The sequence below is a fragment of the Macrotis lagotis genome, chromosome 2, assembly GCF_037893015.1.
Source record: "Macrotis lagotis isolate mMagLag1 chromosome 2, bilby.v1.9.chrom.fasta, whole genome shotgun sequence".
Classification (NCBI taxonomy): Eukaryota; Metazoa; Chordata; class Mammalia; order Peramelemorphia; family Peramelidae; genus Macrotis; species Macrotis lagotis.
In genome coordinates this window covers 146,026,899-146,042,364 of record NC_133659.1, presented here as the reverse complement: position 1 = coordinate 146,042,364, position 15,466 = coordinate 146,026,899, and the positions used below count along the sequence as shown (strand labels likewise).

The window sequence follows — 15,466 nt, the reverse complement described above, 5'->3', positions numbered from 1 at the left end:
TCATAACTCAAATAAAGTCAGATCTAAATAATTAGAAAAATGCCAAATGCTCATGGTTAGGTTGAGCCAATATAATAAAAATGACAATTCTACTCAAATTACCATACCAAAACAAACTACCAAATAACTACTTTACTGAGCTAGAAAAAGTAGTACAAAATTCATCTGGAGCAACAAAAGGACAAGAATAGCAAGGAAGCTGATGAAAAAAAATGTAAAGGAAGGTGGCCTAGTTTTACCAGATCTAAAACTATAGGATAAAACGGCAGTCATCAAAGCTGCCTGGTTAAGAAATAGAGTAATGGATCAGTGGATTAGGATAGGTTTAAAACTAACCACAGTAAATGACCACAGCAATCTACTGTTTGACAAACCCAAAGACATTAGTTTCTGGGATAAGAACTCAGTATCTGACAAAAATTGTTGGGAAAACTGGAAAATAGTATGGAAAAACTAGGCATAGATCTACATCTCACACCCTATACCAAAATAAGATCAAAATGGGTACAAGATTCAGACATAAAGAGCAATACCATAGATAATAGACTGAAACTATGGAAAGGGGAATTAGCGCAACTTATTAACTGCAAAATGAATGATTTTGACTACATTAAATGCTACCAAAATTAAAAGGAAAGTAGAAAGCTGGGAAAGAATCTTCATAACCAGGAGTTCTGATGAAGGTCTCATTTCTAAAATATATAGAGAATTGCATCAAATTTATAGGATCACAAGTCATTCCTCAATTGATAAATGGTCAAAGAATATGAACAGTTTTCAAATGAAGAAATTATAGCTCTATATAATCATATGAAAAATGCTCCAAATTACTATTGATTAGAGAAATGCAAATTAAAACAAGGTATCCTCTCATGCCTATTACATTAACCAAGATGAGAAAAAGGGAAGATAATCAATGTTTGAGAGGTTGTGGGAGGATTGGAATGTTGATGCATTGCTGGTGGAGTTGTGAAATGGGTCCAGTTTTTCTGGAGAGTGATATGGAACTATGCCCAAAGAGCAATAAAACTGTTCATACTCTTTGACACAGCAATTCCAATTCTAGGCCTATATCCAGAAGAAATTATAAAAAATTTGGATAAGTCTCACATATTCCAAAATATTCATAGCAGCCCTTTTTATAGTGGCAAAGAATTGGAAATTGAGGGGATACCCATCAATTGGGGAATGGCTAAACAAGTTATGGTTCATGAATACTATGGAATATTATCATTCCATACGAAACCATAAATGGTCAGACTCTAGAGAAGCATGGAATGGCTTATGGGATCTGATGCTGAATGAAGGGAGTAGAGCCAAGAGAACAGTGAACATCAACAACATTATGAGATGAACAACCTTGATGGAAGTAGCATCTTTCTGCAGTCTAGAGAGCTAGGACAACTATATCTGACTGGATATGGACTACATTATCCCCAGAGGAAGAAAACAAAACACGCAGGAAAAAACCCAACCCTTCCTGATCTGATGAACAAATATTATCTCTTTTGTATTCTTTCCTTAATCCTAATTCCTCATGCCAAAAATAACTAATTTTTAAGCATGTTTAACAAAATATCTATATAAAATGCTAATCTGACTATTCCTTGATGGGGGTTGGGGGTGGGAAGGGAGGATGGAGGGAAATTTTGTAACTTGGAAATAAGCATGTGCATGTGAATGGAAATAAATGAATAAATTAAAAAAAATTCAACATTGGAAAGACCTTAGAACTCATATTCAACTTCTTATACAATGTAGGAATCTTTTCTGTCATATGTTTGCTCAGTAGTTACCTAGGTTCTGCTTGAGCTGTTGTAGGAGACAGTTTGTGGTTCTGTGGTTGAATACCTGTTAACAGATCCTGGAGCTGGGTCTCTCCAAATGTGGCCAGACTGTGAATTCAGAGTATAGTTAGGGGCCGGTTGTGCTCCTTGATCTAACGTTGGGCTCCTATTCATGCCTTTTGGGATCACAATAATATTTTGAGTCTTGTCCCATGGAAGTTGCTTGGTTCTGTGGAAAGGAATCAGTGGAGTCAGTGTTTGCCTTCAGACCCCACCTTTTATCCTTACTACCCAGTTCACTCTGGGTAAATCTCTTAACTCCATTGGGCCTTGGTTTCTTCATCTTTAAAATGATGGCATTGGACTAGATTGCAATTATCAGTAATTATGCTGGTAACCAAATTAATTAGTTATGAATTCCTAAGGATAGAGCCTTCCTTACATGTAGCATGCACATAATAAACATTTATTGAATTAAACTGTAAGTAAACTAGCTGCTTTCTGAAGATAGAAGTATGTAGCCCAGGGAAGAAAGGGTTATGTTTTCTCCTGGATAGCAAGAGGGGATAACACTTCAATTTTCCAGCTTTTTTCAGTTTTGCTTTGTTGAGTAGGGAATGGATAGGCATGGAACATTGTTCATTAACTTATGGTTGGTCCATATCCCATTTGTGGAGCATCTTCAAGATGGTTAACTTAATTTATTTTTTTAATTTAGTATTTTATTTCCCCCATTTATATGTAAAACGATTTTAGCATTTGTTTTAAAAATATGGAGTTCCACATTTTCCCTTTCTCCTTCCCTATTGAAAAAGTAAGCAATTTGATATAGATTATGCGTGTGTAGTCATGCAGAGCATTTTAATATTAGTCATGTTGTAAAAAAAAAAGATCCCCCTAAAAATAACCTCAACAAAAACCAAGAAAACTGCTTCAATCTGTATTCAGAGTCCATCACTTCTTTCTTTGGGAATGGTTAGCATTTTCATCCTGAGTCCTTCAGAATTGTCTGGGATCATTGTATGGCTAAGAACACCCAAGTCATTCATAGTTGATCAAGGTGGTTAAATTTAGGTAGTATGGATATTTTCCATCTCTGCCCTCAAAGGAAGTAATATAAAAGGAAGTAATATAAAAAGTAATATAAAAAGAGAGCAGAACTTTTAGAATCAGAGACCACTTTCTCTGCTGTTTACTAGATTGATTTTATCTTGAAAGAGTCTCAGGAATCTTTTTCTATTTTTTCCTATAGGCAGCCTTGTTTGCAGTCCAAAAACTTTTTGAAGAAGAAGGGTATGATCCCCGGCCTATCTTTGTAAGTTGAAAAGCTTATTTGTTTCTAAGAAGATAAATTTTGTGTTTCTCTTTGAATTGAGGCAGTTGTGGGGGTGCAAGAACTTCATCTTTTTTTTTTAAATTGATACTTTATTTATGAAAGTTTTTCAACATTCATCCATATGTATATGCATATCCAAAATGAATCATCTGTATGCATATGCATATTTTTAAGTTGCATAATTTCCTTTCACCCTCCCTTTCTACCACCCTAACCTTCAGTGACAAACTGTCAGGTGGATATTGTACATACACATTTGTGTTTTACATGTTTACTGATTTGTCGTTTTTGCTATGAGGAATTAGGATTAAGGGAAAAGAAAGAGAACCATGAGATAGGAAAGAAATACATAAGAGAAATTTTTTGAAAAGTAAATGTAGTGTTCCTTCAGATATGTAGGTTTTTTCCTTTTGTTTTGTTTTTCTTCCTCTGGATAGGGGATGACATTGTCTATAACTGGTCTTCCAGGATTGTCCTAGCTCTGAACTGTGAGAAGGGCTGCATCCATCAAGGTTGATCAACTCACAATGAGTGTTGTTTAATATGAATAGTGTTCTCTTGATTCTACTTCCTTCGCTCAGTATCAGTTCTGACTTTATCTTATGGGACCTGTGTCCAATCTGGGCTCTCTTCCCTCTAGTCTGACAAGTGGTGAATCTTTTATTCCTAAAGCAGTGAAGTTTTTGTGACCAAACCTGTGGTGGATGAAAAGAGAAAAGTAGAGTCAGAATCTTTCTTTTATGATTTATTTTAAGACTGTCCTTAGCCAGAAAAGTAGAGTCAGAATCTTTCTTTTATGATTTATTTTAAGACTGTCCTTAGCCAGACAAGTATTTTCTTTGAGTTCCAGGGATCTCATCCTTTTATTGGACCAACTACAGAGAGTATATGTCATCTGGTGTTTGAGTTTTAAATTTGACCCTCTTTTTAAAAAATCCAGATTTCAGGGACTCTTGTGGATAAGAGTGGGCGAACTCTTTCTGGACAGACAGGAGAAGCGTTTGTCATCAGTGTGACCCATGCAGAACCACTGTGGTGAGTGAATAATAGTCTTTTCTTCCCTTCATTTTTCCTTGTTGGACTCTCCCAGCAGCCGACTGTACGCTGCTTGAGGGAAGTGAATGTTAGTCTTCTTTTTCTTTATTTCTAACACTTACCAAGTAACTTACATGTAGTGTAGGCTTTAAGTTTTTATTGGTCCTTTTTTTTTTTTTTTGCAACACCATAGCTTCCCCAGTATCCTTCTCCTCTCTTTCCCATAGATCTGTCCCGATAGTACACATACTTAAGATTTATTGAATTGAAATGTATGTAAACCATCTGCTTTTTGAAGATATCATATGGTGGCCAGGGAAAGTAGTGTTTCTCATGGTTTTTTCTCCTGACACTCCCATCAGGTACAGGCCCTGACCATCTCACACCTGGATTATTGCAATATACAGCTAATGGATCTGCCTACCTCAGATCTCTTTCTCATTCTAATCTATCTTCCAAAATGATTTTCTTAAAACACAGGTTTATCTGTCATTCCCTCTTCTCCTTAATAAGCTTCAATGACTGCCTGTTGGTTCCAGGGATTTTATCCCTGGAACCTATATAAAATTATAAACCTATATATAACCTATTTAAAATCCTCTTTATTGATGTTTACAGTCCTTCATCCCCTACCCACCTCCTGCTTTTCCAGTGCATTTTACTCCCCACCATGTACTTTTTGGTCCTCTAACAGGTGACTCGCTGTGGGGGTGTGATTTTTTTGGGGAGGGGAGGCATGGAAATCTGTGCTGAGTTTTCTGATTCTGTCTCCCCTCCCCTCCACACTCCTAAAAAGCTTCTCCGTGATAGATTTATTTCAGAACGTGGATGTATCTGCATTTTTTACCTTGGATACTTCCAAGATTACTGAACACAGTCTATCTGTGCCTACTCATTCTGTGGGACTATTGACTGTGCTGTTACCTAATTCCTTAACTTTACACAAGAAATTGCAACTTGGAGAGATTAAAGAGTTGTTCATTGTCCTAGTAAATGAGATTCAAACTCAAATCTTTCTTGACTCCAAGTTTAAGACAATTCACTGGACTTCAATATCTTTTTATTATTGAAAGAATCATTTAATTAAGGTGATAGCTCCTTCCTTGTACTTTGTGTATTTCTTCATTATTGTTCCTGATAATGAATATTTAGCTTTTGAAGGAGAAAGATAAAATGAGAAACCTAGTGTCTGTCCCCAAGGAATTTATATTCCATCAGGGAGATAAACTATGCACATAAATTACTGTAATATAAGCTAAAATATGGTGAGTGCATTGGAGAGTCCCAGAGTGGGATGAGAGACTGGAGGAGGGGGAAGAGAAAGTATCTGATCCTAGAAGGAAGTAAAGCATTTAAAAAAAATAGCGTCTAGAGATGTGGGAAGAATCCTGGGAGAGAATGTATGAAAAAGGCAAAAAGCCAGCAGAGGGCAGGGCAGGATTAGGGAACAGAGAGTATCCCAGCTTGAATGAGGAGATCGAAATAAAATTGAAAGACTTCTAAAAGGGGACCTTTCTCTTCTCCCTCAATCATGCAGCAAAGGATAACTGGGGAAATAAGTTAACAGTTATCCAGATGCTACTTGGAGCCTTGGCTTAGACCTTGAGGAGCCTCTGGCACCAGTTTGCCTTCTGTTCTGTTGGCTCCCCCACTTTGGTCTTCAGTTTAATTTTCCCTTATCTATCCTTTGTACCACTCACTGTTGGGATCCTCTTTCTTAGTCTAAAATCTGATGATATTACTTCTCTGCTCAAAATTCTTTAGTGGCTCTCCCTTTAAAAATATTCAATTGACACTTATCATTAGGCACCTTCTATCTTTCTGGGTTTAAGGTATAGACTGTAAGACACTGTAAGGTGTCTACATTTCTGAACCATCCTACCTTTTCTTGTCTTATGTCCCTCAGCATAATCCTTATTTTAGCCAAACATCATGTATTGTACTCTTTGTCTGTTGTCTTAGCTTAGGCTGATGCCTTTTTCTGGAATGTCTGTATGCTTATGAATACCTGTTTAGTCATTAAAGCCCAACTCATATGCCAGTCCTCCAGGAAGCCTTTCCAGTTAATCAGTCAACAATCATTTATAAAGTATCTACTACATGCACTGGTAATATATATAGAGAAAAATAAAACAGATCTTGTTGTCAAAGAAATTTTCATTTTATTGAGTTTTTCTTGGTTCCTTTGTAGAGATTTCTTTTATAATTCTTTGAATCAGAGATGTCAGACATGACCAAACCAGATTATAGAACTGAAAAATATTTAACAATAAAAATATTTAGGGGCAGTTAGGTGGTGCAGTGGACAGAGCACCGACCCTGGAGTCAGGAGGACCTGAGTTCAAAATTAGCCTCAGATACTTAAAAATTGCCTAGCTGTGTGACCTTAGGTAAGTTGCTTAACCCCATTGCCTAAAATAAGTAAAAGAAAAAAAATTTAAATATAATAAAACATGGATAATGTTAATATGTGATTTTCTAAGTTAATATGTTCCCACAATGACCTTTGTGTGGTTTATTGGGCCCCATTTTTATTTATAGAGGGCTTTGGATTCTAGGTAAGGGATTTAGAAATACTATTATTCCATGGAAGACACAGGATCATCAAGGTTTTTGGATAGGACAGGGACCTGATAAGATCTTTATTTAAAACATATACATGATGTTCTGATATGAAATGCAGGTCTGTATTCTTTTATTTTTTTTTTCCAGCCTTGGATTAAACTGTGCTTTAGGTGCCTTGGAAATGAGACCTTTCATAGAAACAATTGGCAAGTGTTCGACGGCATATGTCCTCTGTTATCCCAATGCAGGTATATGTTTTAATGGGTACTAGTGTATACACATGTTTAATGAGAGACAGAGAGGCAAAGGGGTGATCTGACTTTGAGAGTAGAAATGTTGTTATTTGCCAGGTCTAGTGCAGTTGTACCATTTAAGAAGCTCAAGTTATTGACTGTCTCTATGAAGAAACATTGAAAATCACCTAGAAGTCAAATTGAGCATGACTACCAGAAGCAAAACTTAGCAATACAGAAATTACCCTTGCCTACTGCTCTGTGTGCTAATGGAAAAATATGCTTTCTTTTTTTCTTTCTTTTATGAAAAAACAAAATTTTACTTTTTTATTCTCATGTTTCATTTTGAAGCTCACCCTAATTTGTCAATGTGTGCCTTGTATTTTTTACAAACCATCTGATCAGCTCCTTAATAATTAAGAATTGGCTAATAGATAGTCCTTTGAGGCAAAGTCTATTTTGTAGATTCAGAGAATTGATATTAGTATTGGAAAGTCATATCAGCTCTCTTCATTTTGTAGGAAATTTTGCCTGATGAACTTTATAAAAAAAAATGAAGTTTCTGAAGCCTACCTGGTCCTTAGATTTTTTTTTTTAAATATAGCTTTATTTTATTTCTTACTAAAAGCAAGAGAACTCAAAGTTTATAGAATGATAAATGACACCTAGAAGCAGATAGTTGGAGGCCAAACTCATGCTTGGGGAGATTTATTTGAAAAGAAAGTAATGAATTTTTATTTATTCACAATATAGCAGTTGCTCATTTGTTCAAATCAGAAATAATGATTCCCCCTGCCCCCCCCCCAACAACTTTAGAAGACTACAGCTGTCATTTTGAAAGAAAAATTTAAAATTTCCAGGTTCAGGGAGACATTTTTTGTTTTCTCATTTAGAGCTTTTAGAGTGGTAATTTAGTGTTACTTATGTGTAGTTTTGAAAAAAAATTATTGATATCTTTTATTTTTATATCACACTTTCCAGTATCCTGCCCCCACCACCCTTCAGAGAGCCATGTCTTATAACAAGGATTGAGAAAGAAAAACAGAACCAGTATACTTAGCATTCCCATATATATAAAAGTTCTCAGCTCTTCAAAGAAAGAAGTGCATTCTCATATCTCTTCTTTAGAGCCCAAAATTGGCCCCCATTTTTATAGCATTCTATTTTAGTTTATTATTTTTATTTCATTTCCATTGTATTAGTCTTTGTAAAATGTTATTTTACTGGTTCTGCTTATTTTACTTTTTTTCACTTTATTTCACTTATTTCACTCAACCAATATGATCATTATGATCATAACCAATATTAAGAATAATCATCTTCTCTATCATATTCATCGTTTCTAACTGTATAGTAGCAATCAATGACATTGATATTTTACTTAATTATTATTCTCCTGTCAATGTATATCTGATTAATTTCCACTGCTTTTCTACAACAAAAAGTTGTTATAAATATTTTGGTATAGCTGGAGCATTTCTTTTGATCATATACCTCCTTAGGGTAGATACCTAGCAATGGGGGTCTCTTAGTCAAAGAATAGGAATATTTTAAGTATAATACTTATTTTGAAAATGTTTCTCTAGGTCTTCCTAATACATTTGGCGAGTATGATGAAACACCTGAAATGACTGCCATGCACATAAAGGTCTGAACTTTTCCTTAATTTTCATTTCTTAGGGGCCCAAAATTGTTAGAACTGGTAGGGATCTGAGAGGTCATCTAGTCCAACTTCCTCATTTACAGATGAAGAAACTGAGAACTTCTTGGGCGTGTTGATAGCTAGTTAGTGACAGAATAAGAAACAAACTAATTTTCTGGACCACACCAGACCCCCTCTCAATGAAAGTATTTTCTTCTGTTTGAACCAATATTTATTAAGCAGCTACTACATTTTGGACCCTCTACTCAGCACTGGAGATACAGAAAAGAAAACCAATACTAATGGTAGTCTAGAGTGTTGCCTCAAGGCACTAAGAAGTTAAGAAATTTGCCCCTTTACCCAGGTCTGATGTTGAGCTCCTTGAAGACCGAGTCTTCCTTTTGGATCCTCATCCTATCTAGGACATAGTAGGTGCTTAATAAATGGTGATTGATTGATCTCTCTGACTCCAAGACCTATTTTCTGATTGATGGATAGTTATGTATGCTAAAGGATTTTAGTGGAAGCCAAAGTGGCTTGTGTTATGTACTGAGAGGTTAGGGAATTTGCCTAAGGCTTTGGGCCAGATTTCTGACCATGATACTATGCTTAGAAGTTGTTCATATTTGCTTGAGGAGAGGCATTTATAAAAACAACAGTGTTGCTAAAAGCAAACAAATATAAAACTTGGATAAGAAAATGTTGATGAGTCAGAGTAATACTTATGCTCATTTCTTAAAGGAGAAGCTTATTAGACAAGTAAGACAATTCTTTCCCTGCACTCTGGTCTTTGCCTCTTTAAGAACTTCAGATGGGGAAGGCAGTCCAGACAGGAATGTTAGGATAAAATATTTGCAATCTGTTATTGTAATAAATGCCAGGAGTTTTCTGGTGGAGTTTGTAATAGTTTTACCTAAGGAGTTCTTTATTCTGGCTAACTCTACTCATTGTAGGTTTAAAAAAACTATCAGGATAGACTGACAGGATAATTTCTCACTGTAATCTTTTGCAGCAGATTTCAAATAACCCTGGCTCTCCTCTGCTTTCAAAATCAGATGGGAAGGATATGTGTTAATATTTACTTTAACAGTTCTTCTTTGAATCCTTTTTTAGAGTATTCTGCCTGGAAATCCAGCAGGTGGAAGTCTTTTTTTTTGAGCCTTTGAATTGATGGGGGAATTCTGGAATTTAACTCTCCACAACTTCTGCCTCTGTTTACAGAACTTTGCATTGGATGGTTTGGTCAATGTTGTAGGTGGTTGTTGTGGTACCACACCAGCTCATATCAGGTAAGGTGACCAACAACAGTGCTGAGGTTAATCTCCTCAAGAAGAAAAAGTTATATTTTATAAGGGAAGGATTACAATTTGATAAAGAATACATTCATGGAAGGAAAAGGGAGGGAAGATCTGTACTCCAAAGTAAAATCAGATTTTTTCGGAACAATTTAAATTCCTTTTCTATGTGTATGGGAGAAGGTAATTATAATAGCTTCTATTTACATAGTGTTTTATAAAACACTAAGTACTTCCCTTACAACAACAGTCCAGTGGAATCGATAGTAAAAGTATTGCTGTTTTATACATAAAGAAATTAGAGCTCACAGATATTTAAGTGACTTACCTGGGTAACATGACCAGCAAAGGAGTAGAGCTGTATCACAAACTCAGGGCTTCTTATTCCCAAGAACCTCTGCTTTTGGAAAGTCACTTGGGTAGCTGAATGTAGGAGGAGCAAGTAGGGAGACCTCTTGGAAGGTGATTACAATAATCCAAGTGAGGAGGATGGCGACTCAAACCAGGGTGGCAGCTGAGGCGGCACCTCTTCAGAGAAGCTGATATATAATTGTTTACAATACAGTAATAGGCAAATGAGCTCAATGGAACACTCTTGGTTGTCCTAGCTTATACATTGGCCTAAGTTGGTGGTCTTGAGCCAGCCAATCCAACTAAATCTATTTCCTCATGTGAGAATTACTTATAATTGGGACTCATCTTATTTCTCTTTGCTTGTGGAACTTCAGTAAGATTATTAATAAATTGCATTTTTAAAATTTTCAATCATTTCTCCTTTGGTAGCATAGATTTAACCACACACACACACACACACACACACACACACACACACACACAAAACGTTCTATTATTTGATTTATAAGCTACTTCATTTTGCTTTCCATTCATTTTAAATATATGTTTTGGTTTAATTTCCATTTTTTCCAAAGATTTTATTTATTTTGAGTTTTACAATTTTCCTCCCAATCTTGCTTCCCTCCCTCCATCCCCCACGGAAGGCAATTTGCCAATCTATACACTTGTTTCCATGGTATGATCCAAATTGAATGTGATGAGAGAGAAATCGTATCCTTAAGAAAGAAAAATAAAGTATAAGAGATAACAAAATGTTTTTTTTTCCTAAACTGAAGGTAATCTTTGGTCTTTGTTCACACCCTTTCTCTGGATTCAGATGGTATTCTCCATCTCAGATAGCCCAAACTGTCCCTGATTGTTGCACTGATGGAATGATCAGTCAAGTCCATCAAGTCCATCACATGTTGCTGTTAGGTTGTACAGTGTTTTTCTGGTTCTGCTCATCTCACTCAGCATCAGTTCATGCAAATCCCTTCAGGCTTCCCTGAATTCCCATCCCTCCTGGTTTCTAATAGAATAGTAGTGCTCCATAACATACATTTTTATTTTCACAGAACTTTTTGTATTATACCTTCTTAGAGAATGCAGGGGTAAAGACATTGAGTAGAAAATGCCAGTTCAGTCCTGGAAAGTTGTGTGGAGACATCCTAGCTAGGGATAATCAATTGATGACCTTCATGCTTCATTGCTAGTTCACGCATCAGGAGAAAAGCAAGGAAGACTTCTAGTGCAGTGTTCGGACCCCTCATGTTGAACTTTTAGAGGAGGACATGAATGAGAGTTGTACAGGATGGGAAGGCATGGAAGGTTTGTGATCTGCTTTATTGGAAAGGAGGCCCACCTCACTGAGATAGTAGATTAATTGGCATATCTAAGGATTTTGGTCATAGTTAGGACATATTTCCTGATTGGTGGAAATCATGATTGCCTGAAACCTAAACCTTCTTTGAAGTTTAGGATGTGTAGGAGAAGGTGAATGGAAAATAATCTTGAAGGGAAGACACTGTAGTAGCAAAGTGGGAGCTAAGGCAGACCTAGAAAGACCTCCTTATTCTTCATATTTTCTTCATATCTGGGTCATGTATGTATTTTGATATACATATATTGGTGTCTGATGGTAGCCATCATTAAAAAGAAATTTACATGATAACTATTATTTATACAAAAGGAATAGCAATTTGTAGTTTCATGTATTTAAAAATTGTTATGGAGATGCTTATTTTAGTCCATAAATTAAAAACTAAAAAAAACAAAAGATCTGTATCAAGTGGGATTTTAGCTGAGTCTTGAAGGAAGATAGAGAAATCAGGAGACAGATAAGTTCAGAAGGAGAGCATTCTTAGACTTGGGAAATGAATAGAGAAAAGGTATGGTTTAGGTTCTGTGAGAGTAATAGCAAGAACACTTGTGACATTGTAGTAACATGTCAGAAGACTGGAAAGGTAGGAAAGGGCCAGGTTCTGAAAGACTTTAAAAACCAAACAGAATTTTTGTGTTTGATTATGGAAGTAGTAAGGAACCACTGGAGTTTAAGTCAGGGGAGAGGAAGTATGATATGGTCAGACCTTTGCTTTTGGAATGTCACTTGGGTAGTTGAATGTAGGAGAAGCAAGACTTGAAATAGGGAGACACTTGGAAGCTAATTGCAATAATCCAAGTGAGGTGGATGGCAACTTGTGCCAGGGTGGCAGCTGAGGCACCTTCTCTTCAGAGCTGATATATAAACTAAAGGTGTAGAGAAGGTAGAAAATATAAGACTTGACAGTAGATTTGGACATATGGGGTGAATGCAAACAGGATTTTAGGATATATTCCCTTAGATGTGAGGTTGGGTGAACTGGAGAGATGGTACTCTTGACAGTAATAGAGAAGTTCAGGAAAGGGGGAAGATTTTGGGTGAAAGAGAAGGAGTTCTGTTTTAGATACATTGAATTTGAAATGTCTAAAGAACATTCAGTTTGAGGTGTCAAAGGGGTAGCTGAGGCTACTCGGGGGCAGGATAGGACTAGACACAGAGTAGTTAAGCAAAACTAACCAACACAGCCATTGTGTATAAAATTTTACATCCACAGCTCATTATTTCCAGAGGCTTTGTATTTGAAGCTCAGTTCTACTAGCTGAATACCTCTACTGTGGAGGAGGAAATGTTGGTTCATTATCTGTTCCCTAATTGGATATGATTGGATGTGACTCTTTCACTTGTTGACTTCTTCCCCTTTGGGATTGCCTGTCATCAGTTATTTGTTTCAGATGTGTTTTCTAATTGTCATTGAGTACAGGGACTGATTCTGCTTTTTTTGTGTTTCCAGCTCTTAGCACAGAGCCTGGTACACAGTAAGTGCCTAATAAATGCTTGTTGATTGACAAACTCCATTCCTCTGATTCTGCTCACTTTCCTGTACCAATTCATGTAGGTCTCCCCCATATTCTGAATTCTAAACATTGATAATTTCTTACAACACAATAATACTCCATTCATCTACTACAGTCCTCTTCATGAGTTGTGTATATGAACTCCTTAGGAATTCTGTACTGCTCAGTGGTAGGATTGCTGGATTAAGAGTTGTGCAGAGTCTGGTGACTTTTCTCAAATAAACTAGTAATAGTCTGTTATCAACTGCATGATCGGCTATGTATATTTAGATAGGAAATCCAGGCACACATATGGTGAGTGTTCAGCACACTGTGGCCATGTGGATGAAAGTTACTTTTAATTTTTATGTTTAAATATTTTAAAAAATTGAGACTTATTTTCTGCTTTGCTAAGCAAATTAAAAGACGCTCATTGCTGGAAATTTAGAATTAGGCATGTAATCAATTGTGTCATGATAAGTTGATTAAATTTATAACTAAAAGTTAGGTTGACAAATCTAGTGTTTTTGTTTTGTTTTTCAACCCAGGAAAATTGCAGAAGCTGTGAAAAATTGTAAACCTAGAGTTCCTCCTGCATCTGTTTTTGAAGAATATATGTTGCTGTCAGGTGAGTCCTTAAGAAGTGACCTTGATGATCTCACAGACCATTGATTTATTTCAGTGTGTGTGTTTATTCCATGCCTGTTGTGGTTGATGTCATACTATGTTGAATGGGAATTGTTTATGGAGCCAAAGAAAAAGACATCCTTTTATAACAGTAGTTTTTAGCTGGCATTCACTTGTTTTTCTTTGGGTGGGACATGAAGATTACCTCAAGTACATACCTTGAATGCTGAACTGGAAAATCTTGGCCATATATTAACTAGGTTTTACTCAGTGGCCAGATTTCCACAGTACATATTTTCCTTGAAGACTAACTTTTAAACCCAAGTCTAAGATTTCAAACTTGATAGGTCCAGGTGCTCTTGGCCTATCTCCAAGTTGTGGTCCAGCCTTGAGTTATTCGGTTTCATAATCTATCAAGGCCCTTAAACTCATCAGTTCCTCATCTTTTGGGGAAAGAAGTAATAAGAATTGCTTATGGAGGCAATATGACTGCTAGAAAGAGCACAGGGTTTGGGGTCAATGAGACTGGATTTGAGGCCCAGCTCTGCTCTTCCTTGGTTATATGACTAATCTCTCTGGACATCATTTTCCTTATCTCTTTGTAATGATGATTTTTCAGGTCCCTTCTATGATTCCTTTATATTGTCTAACCCATCAAAACTCCTCAGATGCTTTTATCCCAGAAGCTCTGTGATTTTAATAAGTAATCCAAGTGTTTTTTAGTGAGGCTAAAATATAATATTTGTATGAATTCGATCAAAGGTAAATTCTTTGCAGGTAAGGACTATTTCACTGTTTATCTTCTCCAGTACTTAGTAGAATCTGGCGACTAGGGATAAAGATAGGGACTGGATTTGGAATAATATTGAACCTCTTGACCTATGCAGGTTGGCATCTTTTCTAGAACTTTTTGCCTTGGAGAGTGACTAGAGTCACATAGCCAGGGTGTGTCAGAGATAGCACTTAAATCCATATTAGTCTTTTAACTTCCTGACCCCAAGGCCAGCCCCATCTCTTTATACCATGGGTATACATAGGAAGAACTTAATTTATGTTGATTGATTGATAAATGAGTTAACCATGACTCTAGGAAAGTCCCATAGTTAATAAATGGCAGATCATCATTTAAAAGTCTCACTAATTTGTGAGATAGTTTAGCATCTTCCCTTACTTTGTCAGATGAAATAAAACAAACAAAAACCCATAATAGAAGAGGAGATTTAAATCCAGATAAATCCTGACCCTAAGACCAGTGTTTTCCCTCCCCACTATATCAGACTGGCTGCTGTTGGGGGCAGACAAACCATTGCAGAGTGACTATGGAATTGGAGACAGGTGGAGAGATGGTTCAGTGTCTCCCCACACAGCAAAGAAGGGGTGGTTATTGATGACTAACTTTAATTATGAGCAGATGTATCTTCCGAGGAATTTTTTTAAACCAGCTTCTAACATAAGGACTTTTCAGAGATGAGTTTGAGAAAAAAAAAGATGCTAAAATAAGATATGACCAGATCATATGAACCGCACAGAAAAAGAAAAACTTTAAAATATAATCCTGGATCCAACAAATATTTCACTTTTCAGAAGATCTACTTTAGCATTGAATCATGTATATGTTAAATAGAAACAAGAAATCATGTGGCCAGGATAACTGAAGTAGTCCTATTCTTGTCATTAAAAACAATTTAAACAATTACAGATTTAAAACAATTTTAAAAATCTCTCTAAAGTGAAATAAT

The 15,466-nt window shown here is 36.2% G+C and overlaps 1 protein-coding gene across 4 annotated transcripts in view; it reads left to right on the top strand.

The window, feature by feature from the left end:
• MTR (5-methyltetrahydrofolate-homocysteine methyltransferase) overlaps positions 1-15,466 on the top strand; it is a 137,063-nt gene that overhangs the window by 47,172 nt on the left and 74,425 nt on the right. For 3 of the 4 annotated variants that reach the window (XM_074222948.1, XM_074222946.1, XM_074222949.1), the window contains 6 exons: positions 3,040-3,102; positions 4,064-4,158; positions 6,871-6,971; positions 8,543-8,604; positions 9,820-9,887; positions 13,649-13,728. In XM_074222948.1, the coding sequence (XP_074079049.1) occupies positions 3,040-3,102; positions 4,064-4,158; positions 6,871-6,971; positions 8,543-8,604; positions 9,820-9,887; positions 13,649-13,728 (469 nt within the window). The remainder of the gene's footprint in view (positions 1-3,039; positions 3,103-4,063; positions 4,159-6,870; positions 6,972-8,542; positions 8,605-9,819; positions 9,888-13,648; positions 13,729-15,466) is intronic. The other variant, XM_074222947.1, reaches the window with a different exon arrangement.